The sequence below is a fragment of the Pyxicephalus adspersus genome, chromosome 10, assembly GCF_032062135.1.
Source record: "Pyxicephalus adspersus chromosome 10, UCB_Pads_2.0, whole genome shotgun sequence".
NCBI classification, from domain to species: Eukaryota; Metazoa; Chordata; class Amphibia; order Anura; family Pyxicephalidae; genus Pyxicephalus; species Pyxicephalus adspersus.
Genome location: NC_092867.1, coordinates 18,903,298 through 18,921,225, shown reverse-complemented (window position 1 = coordinate 18,921,225; position 17,928 = coordinate 18,903,298). Strand labels below are relative to the sequence as shown.

The window sequence follows — 17,928 nt, the reverse complement described above, 5'->3', positions numbered from 1 at the left end:
AATTGTTAGGTGCCCAGCCATCATCCTTATGAACTAGGTCTGGTACCTTGAGTCAGAATGCACAATATCAGTGGCAGCATACTGGCACCATGTCCTGACTTCTGCAGCCAAGTGGGTCGGATGGAAAGCCAAACAACTCTCATTTTAGGAAAAGCCATCAGCCTCTGTTTTTATCATGAGTTGTGTACGCTGTAGCCATTTTTCTGTGATGCCTGATACATTTGCAGCTATACTGCCCTGAGCGATACAATGTCACTTGATCTCCGGTGTGATTCTGCATTGATTTAATGACTGTAGAATTGCCTTTTTCTACACAAATGTGTTTAATGACAGTAGCATTTCTTTTCTATCACTGATTCTGTATTACATAAGTAAAACTGTGTCAGCTGTTGATGCCCAAATACATTTAGAACCCTAAAAAAAAAAAAAAAAGAATCCTACTGTACAATTATCATGTGCTGAGTGTAAAATGCTTGGATCAGACAGGAGTAACCTGTGCCTGAAATACAAACCCGAGTGTGCTTGCTGGGTCTTGTGGTTCTATTACAAAGTGGCAAAGCCTGGTGATGATTCATTCAGACAATGGACAAAATAGACAGTTTATTTGTATGGAAAGGTATGGGTTGTGTCAGAGCATGGCAGTGATACAGACGGTCATAATAAGCAAATGATATCCTGAGACAAAATGAGGTATACGTTCACACATTCAAGCTTTTGACCAAAGATAATTTGCAGAATGCAGTAACCAATGAACCAGAGTTGGGTAAATAAAATTCTGAATGGTTGCTATGGGGACTGCATGTGCATATATATCTTTTGCTTTTGTGATTGAGATATTTAAAACCTTTTCAAGACTAGTAATATTAAAGGATTCAGTTTAAAACTTTTCAAATATGGTTAAAACATGATTTGTTGAAAAACACATGCCTGATTTATGAAATCCAGAAAAAAGCGTTATTCTGCAGCAACCAATCAGATTTTACCTTTAATTCTTTAATTCTCTAAACCAAGAGAATTAGGTGCAGCTTCTGATTGGCTGACGTTAGCAGTACTATTGATGCTCTATGTCTTGCCTGAACTGCTCAGTAAATGCATACAATTTTGCATTCCCTCATACAAATTTCAAATAAAAGCTTAAAAACCGCTGTGTAATCTGACAGTGTAGGTTAATGTGTCCAAAATTCATGTTTGTTACAAAAAATATAATCTTTTGTACTTACTGTAAAAACAATTCTCTGAATTTATTTAGGGATGTGGCTTTATGACATTCACATGTGGGAATATCACAACCAACAGGAGTAGGAAGCAATGGACATAATAAAGAGATAGTTAAGGAGGTGTCCTCTGCTAGTGATCAAAATGGCGATTAGGTGTCAAAGGAGTGCAAATCACAGACACACACATACATACACACACACAAAAAAAAAAATACTTTTTTTGGGTTCACTGGAGGACAGTTCCTACCCCCTCTGGCATTGATGCTGTTTATAAATGTAAATACTTTGGTTGTGTTTTGCACTGGTATGACCAAAGCCTAACCAAAGCCTACAAGTTTGGGCTTTGACCAGCAGCAAAAGTAACCCCCTTACTTATGTCCTAATTATACTACTTCCGAGAGTTCCTGCAGTTGGCGATATACCCGGTGGCGATTGTCTAAAAGCAGATGTTGTTTCCTCCAGTTAAATGAACAGAAACATATTTGGTCAGGGCTGCCATGAACACTGGCTTGTACTTTTTAGCTGTTACATTGTGCAGGTTTAAAAGCTTTGTTATTATTATAAACCTAAAAATAGTAAATGCTCAAAATGTAAAACAATGTTTTAAATTTCCAATCATTTACTACAAGAAGCATTTTAACACTACCTCAGGATGCTAAAATCAGTACAAGAAATGTGTAATTACTAATCTCCATTCTGATATCAGATGACTGTTAGAAAAAAGTAATTATGGGGTCCTGACACGACTATCCTCGCGTCCATATTCACAATGTGTTTTCTCCTTAGCTTCAATCCAAATGGATGTCTCACACAACACAAATATTATCCTTACTTGCCAGCAAGTAAACTTGACTACACCGTCGGTATCTTTACAAGAACAGCACATTTAAAAAAGGAACATATCTTCATAATGATGGTGATCACCAGCTTTAAAGCCCCTGCCAGCCTGCACAAATGACAGTTATGCTATCTGAAAATTAACCTAACCTGGACTTAAAGTGCCTAAGCTGGCAAAGGAGCCTAAATGGTGGGTTCCTTATAGAGCCTGCAGGTGCCTGTATTAGCCTTCAAACTAAAACATGTGACCCCTGGATCCCAGGCTTTGATTTTTTTCTAAATTCAGAACTAATCCCTGACCTTTTGCAATATTATGATATGCAGCTGCATGCCTCAGTGGAAGCTAAGAGCTGAATGAAACGGAATGTAGCTTAGCAAAGCATGGGGTGACACAGCTTAGTATACAGACCTCCTTGGGGGCACAAGGATTTGTTTGACATCTCACATTGGTACTTGCAGGCTTCATAGAAAGCCCACTATTATTATTAATATTAGCTTAGGCACTTAGGTCTGGTTCACTTTAACATTCAAAGATGAGGTCCCTTAAAGTGTACCTGTCCTTTACACACAGACAAGTCTTTCATTTAACTGGAGAAGCAAAAAAAATAACTCATCATTAATTCTACTGAACCTTTAAAGATCACTGATTAGTGTAGTTTGTAGGGAATTAAAGGAATGAATATTTAATTACCACAAACCACTGCTACCTCCAATGTGAGCATGACACAAATAACTTTTATATCACATATAGGACAGAATGAGTTGGTCCCTTTTGAAAGTAAACAGAAAAAAATAGGTTTGCATGAAAAAAAAAACCCTGAAGAGAGAGAAATATAGTGGCTGCTTTTTCTGACTTTAGTTTAAAATGCTAGTTGCCTGGCTGTCATGCTAATTAGAATATTTTTTCCTGAATTCTCTCAAGTCCCTTACACTGAGTATGCATTTAGATTAAGACTTTACTGAGTTGCATGCTTGCTCAACGTCAGTGGCTCAAAGTACAGATGTCCATGTCAGCCAGATAAATAGCAATTCCAAACAGAGGACAGCAAAAGTAGCTCACAAATATCTCAAATGATATGTACATGACCTTTGTACCACTAGTGACTGTGAAGTCAGTGGATAAGTCCTGGTCAATGAAGAGAAAGGCAAAGATTGGCAATGTCTCTTCGGTGGTCCTTCATATATCTTTAACATCTGTGGGGTTATGGTTCTGAGCCTGGCGATAATTCTTCACGCTGATGAGCCGTTTTCCATGTAGAGTGAAGTGTGACCAGGTGAAGAGCTGCAGCAGGGCACATGTTATTGGGATAAATACAAGAAGATAGAAGCAACCATGGCGCAAAGTAGTGGTCATCACTTGGCTGGAATCCATCTGTGGCTCGGTACTAATATTATTCATGGCATCACGCTGAAAAATATCATATCCTGCAACAAAAAATATCTGTATATTAACAATGTATACTGATACCATTATTGACTTTGTAAAAGTGTCTGAATAAACTGATCTAACTCATGCAAATCAGATTCCAACAATTTCCTAACAACATTTTTATTCCAGTCATTTTTTGCTGAAAGATAGTATCTGAGACAGTCTATTTATAAATGCCTTCTTCAACCAAAAAGAAACAGCAAGTACATTATGAAGGAGACTAAAGAGCAGAAACCTGCTGCAACCAATCAAAACTTATCTTCCACTGGATTGACATCAATATATACAACTCTAAAGGGGTAGTTTGGGACACCACACTCTTTTTTTTGCTATTCCTTCTTTAAAAGGATTATTTCAACAACAAAAGGAAAATGTTTGCAAATGGCAGCTCCCACCCTCCTATTATTATTGTTAATATTATTAATAAACAGGATTTATATAGCGCCAACATATTACGCAGCGCTCTTACTCTTACAAGACCATGTTAATAATTTATACCAGAGCACCCTGGACCGATATTGCTGAGGCTAGACCAATTTGTTTCTGGATGTTTGGAATTCTCAAGTCTCTTTGTTGCAGTTTATTTGTGCAGCAAAATAATGTTTGACTGATCAAGCAGTGGAAGCATCCTAAGATTTAAAGAAAAAAAACATATTTCACCAGACCCAAATTTTCATAAAACACTATTCCATGTCTTGGCTATATACCTGTATAGACACACAGTAACCATGTGCCAATGAGAGGGGCGAAGGTTTGGCCAGGTTTAGTGACCAAAGCAACCATGCCAAACATTAATGCTGATGCAGCCTGCTTCCTACGATTTAGAACAAAGTCTTCATCCACCAAATCTGTGATCACCAGGTTTAACAGTTTACATGTTCCCTCGGTAAACACACGATTGCTGTAACAGAAAAAAAAGCTTAATAGATATTATTGTGAAACATGCAATTTTTTATTATTACTTAAAAACATATTAAGCGGTGCCAACTATGGAACCTATGCCACAAGAAAGACTTTGTATTGCTCTCACCTCTGCAGTACTGGGTGCTAGGTTCAAAAACTCTATTGCATGTTCTGCCTGCGATCCTGTATTGTATGTCATACACCCCTCTCTCTTTTTATTATTCCAGAAGTTCTAATGAGGTTGGGCTGCGGTTTTTACTTACCAGCACCCTCAAGTAGAAATCCAAAAATCACTCATAACAGCTAAAAATAATGCCTTCAAACTGCACCCTGGGAAGTAAAAGAATGATGTTGGGCTTGGGATCACCTAAAGCAGTAAGTGTTCTCTGTCAGGTCTTAAATGGTGTAATATAAATATTTTCCTAAGGCAACTTTTCCAGGAACGATTGTCAAAGGTCAGATTTTCTCTTCAAATAGGAAAGAAACAAAAACAGAACGTATAAACTCAAGATTCAGTTTGAATCAAATTCTTTACATAGTAAAAATCCAATGTGTTTCCGGTGTTCAAAAAGTCCTCCTTCATCAGGGCTTAGTATTGCTCAGAAAAGTGTATACTGGACTGTAAAAATGGAGTTGTTAGTATTATGTCCTAAGATTTCAGTTAAGCACAAAAGTTTGGCCTTTTTTTTTTCTAAGTTTCTGAAAAGAAGTGGACTATACATTCTGCTTTTGGTAGACTATTGTTAATATTATTCTGCAAAATGCAAAATAAAAAAAGATAGCAGATTTTTTTTTGTATCCCAAAATTTGATTACCACAGATCACATCAAGAGCCCAACACAAAGTTTTGAAGGTGCATTAGAAACCTCAAAATCAACACACTTGGTACAAAAAATAATCAGATGGTTAAGACACAAACCTGGCAATAAATATACAGAGTAGATATATCTGGTCAGGCCCAGCAAAAAGCATCAGAACACTGAGGACCAGCTTGATGATGAAGAGCCATCGTACAACACTGTAAACACCATATTTCTGACACAGTGAGAGGAAGTACATATTGTTTAGATGTGGTGCAATGTAAGAAATCCCTGAAAGAAAAAGAAATATAGAACTTTAATTTGGCTGACATTATTTTGTTTACATTTGCAGTAAGTAAAGACCTGAGACAATTGTAATATTAGACACAATGAAAAGCCACAATTAACCAATCCATTTAAAATGTTTATGTGGATCTTCACATATTGACATATTTCTATAAGAAGAGACATTAAATGGTATTTTAACTTTTAAAGGTCCTCTAGTTGATGTGTGTATTTTGTTTTTATTCAGAGTTCTGTACACTTCCAACATAAACTAGGCCCAAACTAAGTGCCTCATACCTCAATGCTGGTGGGGCAATACTGACCATTCCTTACGATAATTCTGGTTATCTGACTGCCATGCCAACCCTCATGCTTCAATATTTTTAGCCACTGAATTATACAGATAAAAACTTCCTTATTTTTTATGAGCTTTCTGATCTCCAAACTTTTGACCGATCAGAGACTCACAAAGCAGTAAAACCAGGTCATCAATATAACAGCTAGGTAGTTAGAAGTTCTCGCTGTTTGGAATTTGTCTATTTCCGCCTGGACATCCTTGCCAAACTTTTAAGAGCACCCAACGAAACATAAAGTGCTCTAATTTACAAACAAAAGCATGTCTCTTCCCACCTCATGTGCCTATGGTTTTGATTGTAAAGCAATGTGTCAGAGAACACAGGAGGTATTTTATTGTGCACAAGAGTGCCATATGGGACAGGACAGGGTTGTATCTGCTATTCAAAAGGTATTTCAGTCCTGTGCCTAAACTCTGACCTTAAAAACCTGTGCTCAGGGAATGTGTAAACTATCGCTGCCAACTTCTATTTGAAAATGATAGTTATTTGCTAACAAGCTGATCAAATTGCTATATTATTTCCTGAGCCACTGAATGAGAAAAAAAAGGATTGAATTCCTTTGTGGTTGAACTTGACTGACTTTTTTTAACCTGAACAACTGTGTATCTGTGTAGGCAAATCAGATGTTTTGACTTCACTGGTTGCCCTGCAGTAGTATTGGGCTCAGAGGCCCCGAGATTACTAATCATAGGAGCCAACATATTTCTCTCAGTGGTACAAGCTATATTTTCACCTGATGAATTTCTGTTGTACTCTGCTATTGTGGCATCCACAAGATAGGTGATAATGGAAACAAAGTCTCAATTTACGGAGATGAAAATTACCTAGTAGAAAAGATCCAGTAGAAACAGAAATTCTGTCAGACAATAAATGTTCCAGAAAGAGAGGGAAGAAATTACTGTTGAAATGGCAGTGAAAAACCTGTAAAACAAAGCAGAAATCTAGCAATGCATGCCTTTATACATTCACTTAATACACGTCATTGAGTCAAACTCACATCAAAAAACCGAGCAGAACACACTCTGTATAGAGAGTGACAGCACAGGAAAACAGTGCTCAATAAGCTCTATAGAACTCCAGGGTGGGTACTGTGTACTCTAGTATGTTTTTGTTTTGTTTTACAAACATAGTGTTTTACCAAGGGAGAACACCCCTCTGTTGTGTTCACAAGTCAGTGTAGACAACTTACCTGATCATCTTAGCCTAAGAGAGCTTTTAGGTCATTTAGGAAAACCTGTCATAAGTGAATTAAAATAAATAATAAAGTAAAATACAAATACAGGTTGACATTCAAAAATCTGGCAACCTCCGGACCTTAGGAGTGCAAGATTTTCGAAAATTCTACATTTTTTAATGGTTATATATGCTGTATATATTTAACAGAAAATGACTACCTGTACAGTCCTTTAAATGAATGCTGAAACCATAATAGGACTTTATATCAGCAAACAAATTAGAAGGAATGAGCAGGAAATCACCTGCAAGCAAGACCACCTAAAAGCTGATTCTGGAGTACAGCGTCATCAAAACATAACGGGCACCTCCAGAAAACAGTGTAAATTTGAAAATGTGCTCCGAAATCCACGCCGGAAAACTGAAGGATCCGGATTATCGATGGTCGGATTTTTGAATGTCCTGAGAATATTGCTTGCTTGCTTATTATGCGCTTTTTTAAATTCATTTTGAATTGTTGAACAAATAAATACACATATTATTTACCACTAAAATTAGCTATCTTTTAGTCACTGTTTTTAAAGGACAATAATACCTTTAAAACATGTCAGGGAAATATGGGGGCTGCCACTGCTGAGCTTTCTCCAGAATGCTATCTAGTTGTCATACAATACCTCCTATCACTGTTCATTAAAGGAAAACTAAAGAACCCCATAATGATGAGTGAGCTTAGTTTTGCCACAATATGTTGTCCCTCCAGCGATGCAATAAAATGTCTGGATCTCATCACTGACATCTTTGGTTTTCCTCAGGGTTTGGTTATCATGATTAGCTGCTAGAGATGCTGTAGGTTCCACATATCTGCACAGGAGTTGATTTATCCTGGCAATCAATCATTTCAAGATTGCAATTACAGTTATCATTGCAATTACTACGTCATTGGCCTGGAACAGATAAGGAATCTTCCGACTTTCCTGGTCTGCATATTTGTTTCAGGTAGGTGACAAATGTCAGCCCTTATATTGCTCTTGTGCATGGCTTCTTTTAAGGGCTGATCATGTCTATTCTTTATAATAGAACACATCCCCTGCCCCTGATAGCTCCATGATGACACAATAAGCTAGCAATTCAATGATATCATTTTTATTTACAGCCTCTTACCTGCACCAGATTCATGCAGACAAACCAAAGGAAGTTACGGTGTCTGGACAGCTGCTTGAGGTATTCAAAAAGTGTTATGTTTTTCTCAGGGGAGACTGAGGATTCCTCCACAAGCAGTCTGAGAAAAAAGTGAGAAAAATTTTACAACACAGTTCATGAACAATGGAACTTTCAAGCTAATCTCAAAGCCAACACTCCTACGGACCGTACAGGACAAAAACTGCTACATTTTTCTTATGGCAAGTAACATCATTTGAAGTCTTTATTGTGCATTGCTATGCTATTAAAACAAAGTCTGGAACTGTGGAATCTAATTAAATTTATTTATTTCCCCACGTCAAGGTGCAAATTGCACCTGCCATAACCAGCAAAGAGAAACAGCTTTGTACTGGGTTAATTGAAATTATTTAGGCTCTAATTACCTTTATGAGTAACAATAGAAATACCTGCCAGCAATTTAAATGGGCACCACACACAATTCAAAGAGCACATGTCATTTTGGTACTTGGTTATTCTTTACATAGATAATACTCTAAAAAACATGCAAGTGTGCAGAATAAAATTTAATTTTTTTTAATTTTTGGGGAAACCTATTAACGTCAGAGATTGTTGCAAGTCCTCTCCTCAAGTGTTTTGCTAATCTGTACAATGTTTAAGGTATTACATAGCGGGAGACTGTTGTGCAGAATGACACACCTTTCTCTATATTTGAACAGTAAAAGAAGATCAGAGATGGCACTTGAGAAAGGATTATGTACAGGGCAACTGATAAAAAAGGATTAGGTTGTCACCTAAGCAGATAATAAACAGATATTGGGAACTAAGGGATATTGCTATGGAAATTCAAACACAACCAGGTCACATTTAATAATGACCTTTAGATGTATGTTTCTAAAATCTTATTCTTTTCTGAAACCATTTCCTTCTTGTTTGACATTTAAATAATGCGCAGATGCCTCAGACATCAGAAGCACACAGGAAAGGCCCATTAGAGGTTGGACAGTCTCTGTGTTGAAAGGTTTGGCATAACAACAAATAATAGGTGACTTGGTGCCTGTTTATGGCGCCACTCAAGCATTGCCCTTTACTCTCTTCAACAAACAAAGCTGTAGTTTATCCACACCACATTTAAGTGTGGATAAAGGCTCTTTTGAATTAGAGGTGCACAACATTTTTTTTTTTTTAAGTTTAGGGAAAGATTTCCAATCCAGTCTAGGAGCGTCAAGCTTAAATGTATATATATATATAGTGCATGGTCAACATTTTGCTGAACCCTGTTCATTACAACTATAGCGTTGACCCTCTTTTGCAGCTATAACAGCCTCCATTCTTCAAAGAAGGCTTTCCACAAGAGAAATATTTTTATTATTAATATTAAACAGGATTTATATAGCGCCAACATATTATGCAGCGCTGTACATAAAATAGGGGGTGCAAATGACAGCCAGATACAGACAGTGGCACAGGAGGAGAGGGCCCTGCCCAGAAGAGCTTACAATCTAGGAGATTGATAGAAGGGAGATGAAGGGTGTCCAAAGCTTGTGAGCTCAGGTACTGAAATGGAAAGAACATGTCTTTCAATCACTGTTTCAATAGGGGTTCTGTTGGATTAAGGTCAGGTCTCCTGAGTTCTTTCATGCCCAACTCAACAGGGGCACAATCAAAAAAGGTTTGTCCTAAACTGTTGCTAGAAGCATAGATGTACAAAATTGTCTAAAATGCCTTTGGTAGCTGCACCCTTAACTAAAAACACCTGAAACTAATAATTCAGTTAGAGGTATTCACATACTTACTTATAAAGGAAAGCAGCACAGCTATTGGATTTTCAATCCAATTTTGTTTGTATATCGCCTTGATTAAAATATCACTTACTCTTTGAGTATATCCTGGTCACTGACAGAACTACTTCGTGCCTGGAAGCGCTGTTTAAGCAGCCATGTTGACACTGTAAATCCAAAGGCAGAAATGGCTGCCAATATCACACAAAATATCCGGAATGAAAAAAAGTCTTCCTTATTCCACACAGTGTAAGATGCAAAAACTGAGAGAGAGCCAATAGCACTAAACAGAGAACAATGAAAGTTAAGTCTAGTCCTCTCCACAGCTGAGACGGCTAAGTCGGCCAGCAAGGCGTTGTGGTTGAGATCCACCATAGTGAGGAAGCTGTCATACAGGCAGAGACAGATAAGAAACTGGATGCCAGGGTGAGCCCAAGATACCCAGAAAGCCAGGAATGAGAGTGCAAATAATGGTCCATTTCTTCCTAAGGCCTTGAGTCTCTTCAGCACCACATCAGGGGTTGATATATCTACATTGGACCTGTAAAAAGAAAACTCAATTACCATGCCTGGCTTTTGAAGCACAAACATATAAATGCCTATATTTAAAAGTACAAAACCCAATCATGTGATCTCTGCTGAATGAGAATTTGGAATGATTTTAGGAAACCATTTGAACAAACGCCTAGGATTTAGATATCAAATAATCTAGAATAGAACTTTCTCCAGTAAGTTTAAACCTTTTTATAACCTACCCACCCCTTAGCAAAATCGTTTTATGTTAGCAATTAAGTAAAGTTTCTTGCTCACATCCTTACCCACATTCCTAGAAATGACAGAACAACTAAAATACCAGTAAAGGATACCATAGAAAACTATGTGTTAGTAGCAGGGGAGAGAGAACAAAATTGCAAGAATTTCATATGGTCACAAAGTGTTCCCCTGACACAAATACCTAAAGGGTTGTTCTGTTGAATGGCTATCAAAGTTAAAGCTAACCTCTAGCCAGCCACAAAAAGTAATATTTATCATAATTGTGCTGATTGTAAAATGTATTCATGTTTTCCTAAATGCTTGTGAAACCAGACTAACAGAAACATGACAGCTCCGGCTTCTTCATAATCAACTCAAGTGACATAGGAAATCCTTCTCATGTTACAGAACTTAAAGCAGGTAGGGACAAAGAAATAAATAAAGGTAGTGGGGGACAAATAAAACTGGAAGTAAACCTCTGTTGGGTTACTCAAAGATGCCAGCGTCATTATTATTATTATCATCATTATTATTATTATTATTATTATTATTATTAATAAACAAGATTTATATAGCGCCAACATATTACGCACTGCTGTATGTAATATGTATGTACATAACAAATAGCTGAACAGCACTTCCTCAAAAAGCTGTCATACTTACTGTTTTGTGCTCAAAAAGATGTGGTCACTTAACCACCCAAACAAAGGATCGTTCAAGCTGTTCCATATTAAAAAAACAGTCTGAAAGAAAAAGAAAACAGTAATTATATAAATGTCCCTCAATTTAGATGCAAAGAAATGTTCAGACATTACCCATACCCACCAATTTCACCTCATAATATTTAATATATTGGATAATAAAACTTTAGTTATTACAGTGCTGCACTTCGCTACAAATTACATGATGGTAAAACTATGACCATGACTTTTCCCAGCAGCCTGGTACTGAGACTATGCTTACTGACAGCTAATCCCAGTCACTGCCCTAAAAATGCACCAGGGGACTGTGGCTGTTCCAAAATTCTACCCATGTATTAATTTACATGTTACACACTACCAAAACCATGGTAAGAGCTCTTAAACCGATTTGACCTTTTTTTAAGAAACCTTCTCACTTCTGTGTCTATCTTTCATAGCTTTTATTCGCAATTCGGGTAATGTTTGGCACTCCTTCCCCACCCCACTCCCCTTCCCTCTTCCTAATTTCTTTCCTCCCTCTCCTCCTTTTTTCTCAATTTATGGTATAGTTTTTCTTGTGGTTTATTTATTTGTTAATTGTTATTTTCTATCTTTCTAGACCAAATTACATAGCAGTAATATTAAATGCACCGCCATCCTGGCAGGACCAGAACATCATCCCATATAAAATATAAATTATCCAATCTCCTAATTCTTACACTTTTTGGGATTATTGTAGGTCCTGAGGGATGCACTACATACAGTGTGACACTGCAGCATAGCGTGAATAGCGGTCTTTTTATTATGACCATTTGGTACTCATTGGTCTGTAATGATTTTTTCGCCTGTCCAGATTAACCTTGTTATTTTGTTTTTGGTCCCTTTTTTACTTAAAACTGTATCATCCATTACATGATTGTTAACCTTTCTTAAGAAAAAAAGATTGAAACAATTCATGAATTGAAAGCCTTAAGATCTCAACATTTTCAAAAGCTAATTATATTTTTTTTTAAGTGGATGTTGAAAGGTGGGCTTGCCATGTGTTTTCCCATGTATCTTAGTGAGGTCTCTGCACCAAAGTTCCTAAAATAATCAGGTTGGCATAGAAGCTTTTAATAAAGGTATTCTTCCCCTTGGCTTTGGTTTCTCATTTATTATACATTTCAGAAAAATACAGAAGGAAGAGTGAGACACATGCTTTGTGCTGCAATATAAGAGCAAGAAACTCCAGTAGGGATATATAATCACTACCAGTGTCTGAGGCTAGCCATACACTATCAATTAGATGAACACATTGAATCAGTCAGAAATCAGTTGTATTTGTGCTTGGATTTCCATCATTTATACATGCGTAGAACTGGGGAAATAGCAAGCCAACTGGTGATTCATCCAAGCAGTGTGCATAAGCCACTTATCAATGTTAAAAAGCCTTCTTCTTCAGTATTCATATACATGTACAATCGTATGGAATCTTTATTTCTGTTGTCACTATTTTGTTGATTAAAACATTTCCTAAAGAAGAGGATTCCATCCAGAAATATTGCATGGCAGGGATTACCATCCCTACCAAAAACTGTGTATTAGGTTTAAAATTCAGTAACACTTTAAAAAAGACAAACAAAGAAAAGTAAATCAATATGAACCTGACAGCAAATCAATTACCGATACATTTTAAGCAAGTAAAAAAAAAGCCTGCTTGCTTGTTGCCACGTAGTCAGTGTATGAAAACATTTCAAGAAATGACAGATTGCCATAAGCCACATAGCTGGGCTGCATTTCTCATTGTTTCGTGTCAGTTTCATGTTGCTCAAAACTTTCTTTAAAGCAATATAGGTGTATAAAGTATATAGGTGGTCACTGTTAACTGGTACAAGCATGCCGTTTAAAAAGTCAGAACTAAGTACACTTCTATTTTTTCCCCTATGGGGGCCGTTTACAGCTGTTTATTATTTCATTTAGAACAAAAAAAAAATACAAAAGGTACAAATATGAAATTAATATATATATACTATTTTCAGATATACACTGATAATAAACAAAAGATAAAACCATTTCACCTTACCTCCCCAATCCAGAAAGACAGCTTGTCGATCTTGTAAACCGAAACAAAAGTGTCCACATAATACAAAAGGAAAACATTGTGCAGGACGGAAAGAAAAAATGACAAGGAGCCATAGAGAACGGCCGTGGGGAGATTGAAAACCCCAGAAATGAATCGCAGACCCATGTTAGGTTATTCAGCTCCAGCTATTGTCCTTGCTGGCTCCTCCATAGCATTGGATGCCGAGATAGGCCAAAATGTGTGTCCTCCTGGAAAACAAAACGCCTGTTAATATCAGAGAGCTTAATGATCTCTGATTTTAAGGAACATCTTGTTGCCCTAAGCCTGCCAGATCCAATTGTCTTTTCCCCAAGTACAAAATTGCAATCCTTTCTTAACCCCACAAAAGGTACCCAAAAATTAATACAAAAGCCCCCAATTCCCACTGTAATTAAGGTTGCAAGTTGGAAGTCACTTTGATCCAGATTCAGGGATTGGGCCCGTAAAGACTTTTTCAGCAGAATGCCTTTTTTTAACCCATAGGAATTATTTTTTTTTTTACCCAACCTCTATCTCCTCAAAAAAAAAAAAACACCCTGTCAAAAAGGTGAAATTCTCCAGCTAAAAATAAACGATAGTCAAGGACACAACTTCTGTTTCATAACTGCAGGGGAATAAACTTGGCTACAATTGGACACTATGTACCTAACTTTTTTCACTTATGTGTAAAAAGCGATTTCCTGTTACCAGAAAAAAAAAAAAACATGCAGGACCACAAGTGTAGTTTCTTATTTCTCGGCACAACAGCTTAATATATTGTAGTGTAGTGTACGTTCAAAAGAAAAGATATTTTAGACAATTATGGAAAGTGTGTAGGACAGTGGATATTTCCTTTTTAGCTGAACTCCAGGGACAGTATTCCCCTTGTAGTGGTTTCCCCTTTCCACTAAAAAGGTTAAATGCTCTTTTTGCTATAGGAGATGACATACAAAGATATAAACTCTCATTCATTTACTCCTGCAGGCTTCCTGTCTTATATGACTGCTCTTTTGAATGCTCTTTAGAAGCTGGTCACAACTCTGATGTCTCTGAACAGTAAGGGAGGATGTGGAGTGCCTTTACCAGCAGACCATTGGCTGCTGGAGGGGGGTAAAAAGTTCTGCAAGGCAAAAAGTTATTATTTTTTCTTTTAAATGTCTTTCACCCTCAACAAGCCTATAACACTTGCACAAGGATAAAACGGTATTCCACAGGATTCAGCTTTAAAGTATGTCTATCCCCACTTTTTTTTTTTTTTTACATTAGATATCTGTCAGGTACCACTAGTTACTACTACCTGTCACTGCCACTAGGAATCTGCCAGAAAAAATTCTCATTAATTGCATTGTGCTACACTGGAAAAACAAAAGTATTAAAAGGTCCACTGTGGTGTGTCAAAACAAAGGGACTCCCTTACCGCAAGACTCCTAATGCACATTAACATACCTGTGGTACCAAACTGCAATAGTCTGCATATATGAGTTCAAAAGGAGGTCACTATTCACCCATCACATGCTAAAGCTTGCAGGAAAACAAACAAAAAAAGATCCATGATCCTTGATCCATTCACAAACCATGCTCAGCGAGTCCTGCACTGTCTTAGCTTCTCTGTTCTAACCAGCGCTGACACAAGGACAAATGCAGCCCTCATCTTTCTTCCGGATTCCTATTCATGTCACCCAAACTCGCACTTCGCAGACACAAGATCGAATAATGTGTCTTCCTGCTGATCTCATTGCACTTCTTACTTCTTCAATACACGGCCTGTAGTTCACTGTTTGGCCATTCAAAAATCTGGCAACCTCCAGACCTGAGGAGTGCCGGAGTTTTAAAGAATATACTTACCTCCACACACAGGCCAACCTTCCTCACGCTGCAGCCGCAGACATCTGGCACAGTTTCAAGGGGCAGGCAGCAGGGACGTCTCAACGTGTATATAGTGTAGCAAACAAGACCTAACAGCTGTTTCTGCAGAACAGCGCCATCAAAACATCAGTGGCCAAACAGTGAACTACAGTCCGTGTATTGAACATGCGATCCGAAATTCATGCCGGAAAACTGAAGAAACCAGATTATGGATGACCAGATTTTCAATTGTCAACCTGTAGAAGCACAGAATATACCTGGGTATTAAAGCTTTAAAGTAAAGAACACAGAGACTGTTGATTCAAGGAACATCCGATTGCCTCATGGAATCAGGAAGGAATTTTTTTCCCGTTGGCACAAATTGTACCAGGGTATTTCTTTGTCTTCCTCTGGATCAACTAAGACCATAGGGTTATGTTTATACTTGATGGACTGATGTCTTGTCTTGCACTTGTTTAACATTAGAGGACACATGCCCAATCTCAAGCATGTGCCGAAGGAGCAGCTTACAGCCTGCTGGGATATGTAATGCAAGTAGACTGCAGGTTTCCCCGTCAGTCTTTACTGTAATAAAGATGGAAGGGGCAGGGACCTTCCCAAAAATTAAAAAGAAAAAAGTTTTCATTATATAAAAGAGATAGCCACCCTTTTATATATTGTTAAAAATTTGATGATAGGCCGGCTTTAATGAACGCATAGTTTGGGCATTTTTTCCCTTTGACCCACCAAATCAGTAAAGAGGGGTTCACATCTGTGCAATGCATCACGCACACCACAAGGTAACACAAAACAACATACCTTTGATGTTTAGTAACGCACTGTAATACACACACATGGCAGTGTAATGCTAAAACAGTGCATGTAGCACACAGATCCATGTGTAGCTTTGTGGATGCACAATTACAGCAGCATAGATATGAAACGATTCTAGATCCTTTATCACGTGTTATTGCTGCGCCCTTACTTCCTGTTTTGCTACTAGGAAATGAAGTGATGGGAATCTCCCTAAAGGAAAAATAAAAGCAATATAAAGACATGCAGTTAGGTTTATTGGCTTCCCTGCAAAATTATACTTAGACTGTAATAAAGATATCAAATTATAATTTTTATTATTATTATTAAACAGGATTTATATAGCGCCAACATATAATGCAGAGCTGTACAATAAATAGGGGTTGAAAATGACAGACAGATACAGACAGTGATACAGGAGAGGACCCTGCCCTGAAGAGCTTACAATCTGGGAGGACATATGACTATGGTAAGGACATTAGATTGTGAGCTCCTTTGAGAGACAGCTAGTGACATGATTATGGACTTTGTACAGCACTGCGTAATATGTCGGCGCTATATAAATATTGGATAATAATAAAATACACCTGATTTAAGATCTGGGGGCAATGTCACACTAGTCTCATGCTAGGATCACTATTCTGTGCACACATCTGCACCTATGGCATCTTTCTGTGTCTGCGGAGTGACACCTGGCTGCTTTGTGTGCTTTACCTGCGATCTAGGACCGGATCAGTACTGTGACATGGTCCTGCTTTGTTGTTCTAACACACATATTTCTTCTTGTGTACTGGGGTACCATTTGTTTACCAGCTGACCAATACAATACAATGGTATTTATGGAGGAAGTAAACTCAAACCTTACCCAAAACAAAAAAAAAAAAAAAACACTTACTTTCAATCAAGCAGAGCAGTCGATCGGTCCGGAGGTTTCTTCCATCGGGTCTTCAGGCCAGTGCGCCGCCATCTTCTGGGTTCTTCGTCCTACGTCACCCAATCCAGGCGCAAGAAGTGACGTAGATGGGAAAAAAAATTGCACATGCAATTTATTTTCCCTTTTGATGAGAAGGCTCATTCTGTGTGTGCCGGGATGCTCGGGGGAAGAAGGAGCAGCCATGTTTGATGTAGGTATGCTGGGAGGCTCTGTGCTCCCATTTACTAGGCGATGGAGAATTAGGGTTGTCTACCCTTTTATGTAAAGTAAAAATTCTGAGTTTAGGAACGCTTCAATGTACAATGCTGCGTAATATGTTGGCGCTATATAAATCCTGTTTAATAATAATAATAATAATAATATTGGTTGCTATGCGCACTATGGCCTACATTTTTGTGCATTGGGTAGCACTAAATGCGTCCATTACCATTCCCCACTGTACTACAATAATTTCATTACAGTGTCTGTCAGCATAGGAAGTGAGACAAAATCTCCTCCTACTTTGGGGACACCTAGGCCTTATTTCTCCCCTAAACATAACGTTTTGCCAGATTTTCCCTATCAGCAGGGAGGAATTTATAGCAGTCAGCAGCTTGTAGCCATGTCTATGTGATTCCTACATTCATATAATAGCAGAATGTACGGAGAGCTGAGAGTAAATCATAACAGGAAGTCCGCATGATGGAGCACAGGACGGGGAATGCGGGCCCAGTCGGGTCCCCGGCCTGTGGTGGGTAACGACTTACCGGTCATGTGGCTGCACTCGGGCCCGGTACACGGGCAGCACGGAGGTGTCTGCTCCAGGAAAGCGGCGGGCTGCGGCCTGTGATGGAGGCGGGCGGGGAGGGGCTGTGTGAGGGGAGGACATGCAGAGCTGCACGGAG

The 17,928-nt window shown here is 38.1% G+C and overlaps 1 protein-coding gene across 4 annotated transcripts; it reads right to left on the bottom strand.

The window, feature by feature from the left end:
* Nucleotides 1–580: 580 nt before the first annotated feature.
* Nucleotides 581–17,928, bottom strand: MFSD13A (major facilitator superfamily domain containing 13A). Of its 4 annotated transcripts, XM_072424487.1 has the most exons (10): nt 17,791–17,861; nt 16,117–16,323; nt 13,435–13,682; nt 11,356–11,435; nt 10,034–10,480; nt 8,162–8,279; nt 6,652–6,748; nt 5,306–5,477; nt 4,191–4,384; nt 581–3,479 (listed from the first exon to the last, which is right to left on the bottom strand). In XM_072424487.1, exons 3-10 carry the CDS (start codon nt 13,597–13,599, stop codon nt 3,232–3,234), a joined length of 1,521 nt encoding a protein of 506 aa, XP_072280588.1. In that variant the 5' UTR covers nt 13,600–13,682; nt 16,117–16,323; nt 17,791–17,861; the 3' UTR covers nt 581–3,231. The 4 variants fall into 4 exon arrangements, with proteins under 4 accessions (XP_072280588.1, XP_072280587.1, XP_072280589.1 ...); XM_072424486.1 differs by lacking the exon at nt 16,117–16,323 and having other exon boundaries at nt 17,791–17,928; XM_072424488.1 differs by lacking the exon at nt 16,117–16,323 and having other exon boundaries at nt 13,435–13,698; nt 17,791–17,872.

What these genes read in the sequence shown, in the direction of transcription:
- MFSD13A (XM_072424486.1), bottom strand. Translation starts at nt 13,599, where the DNA reads ATGGGTCTGCGATTCATTTCTGGGGTTTTCAATCTCCCCACGGCCGTT. An exon ending in ATCTTTTTGAGCACAAAACA is followed by an intron (nt 10,481 to 11,355) that starts GTAAGTATGACA and finishes TTCTTTTTACAG; the next exon opens with GTCCAATGTAGATATATCAA. An exon ending in TCTGCATGAATCTGGTGCAG is followed by an intron (nt 6,749 to 8,161) that starts GTAAGAGGCTGT and finishes TTTGTTTTACAG; the next exon opens with GTTTTTCACTGCCATTTCAA.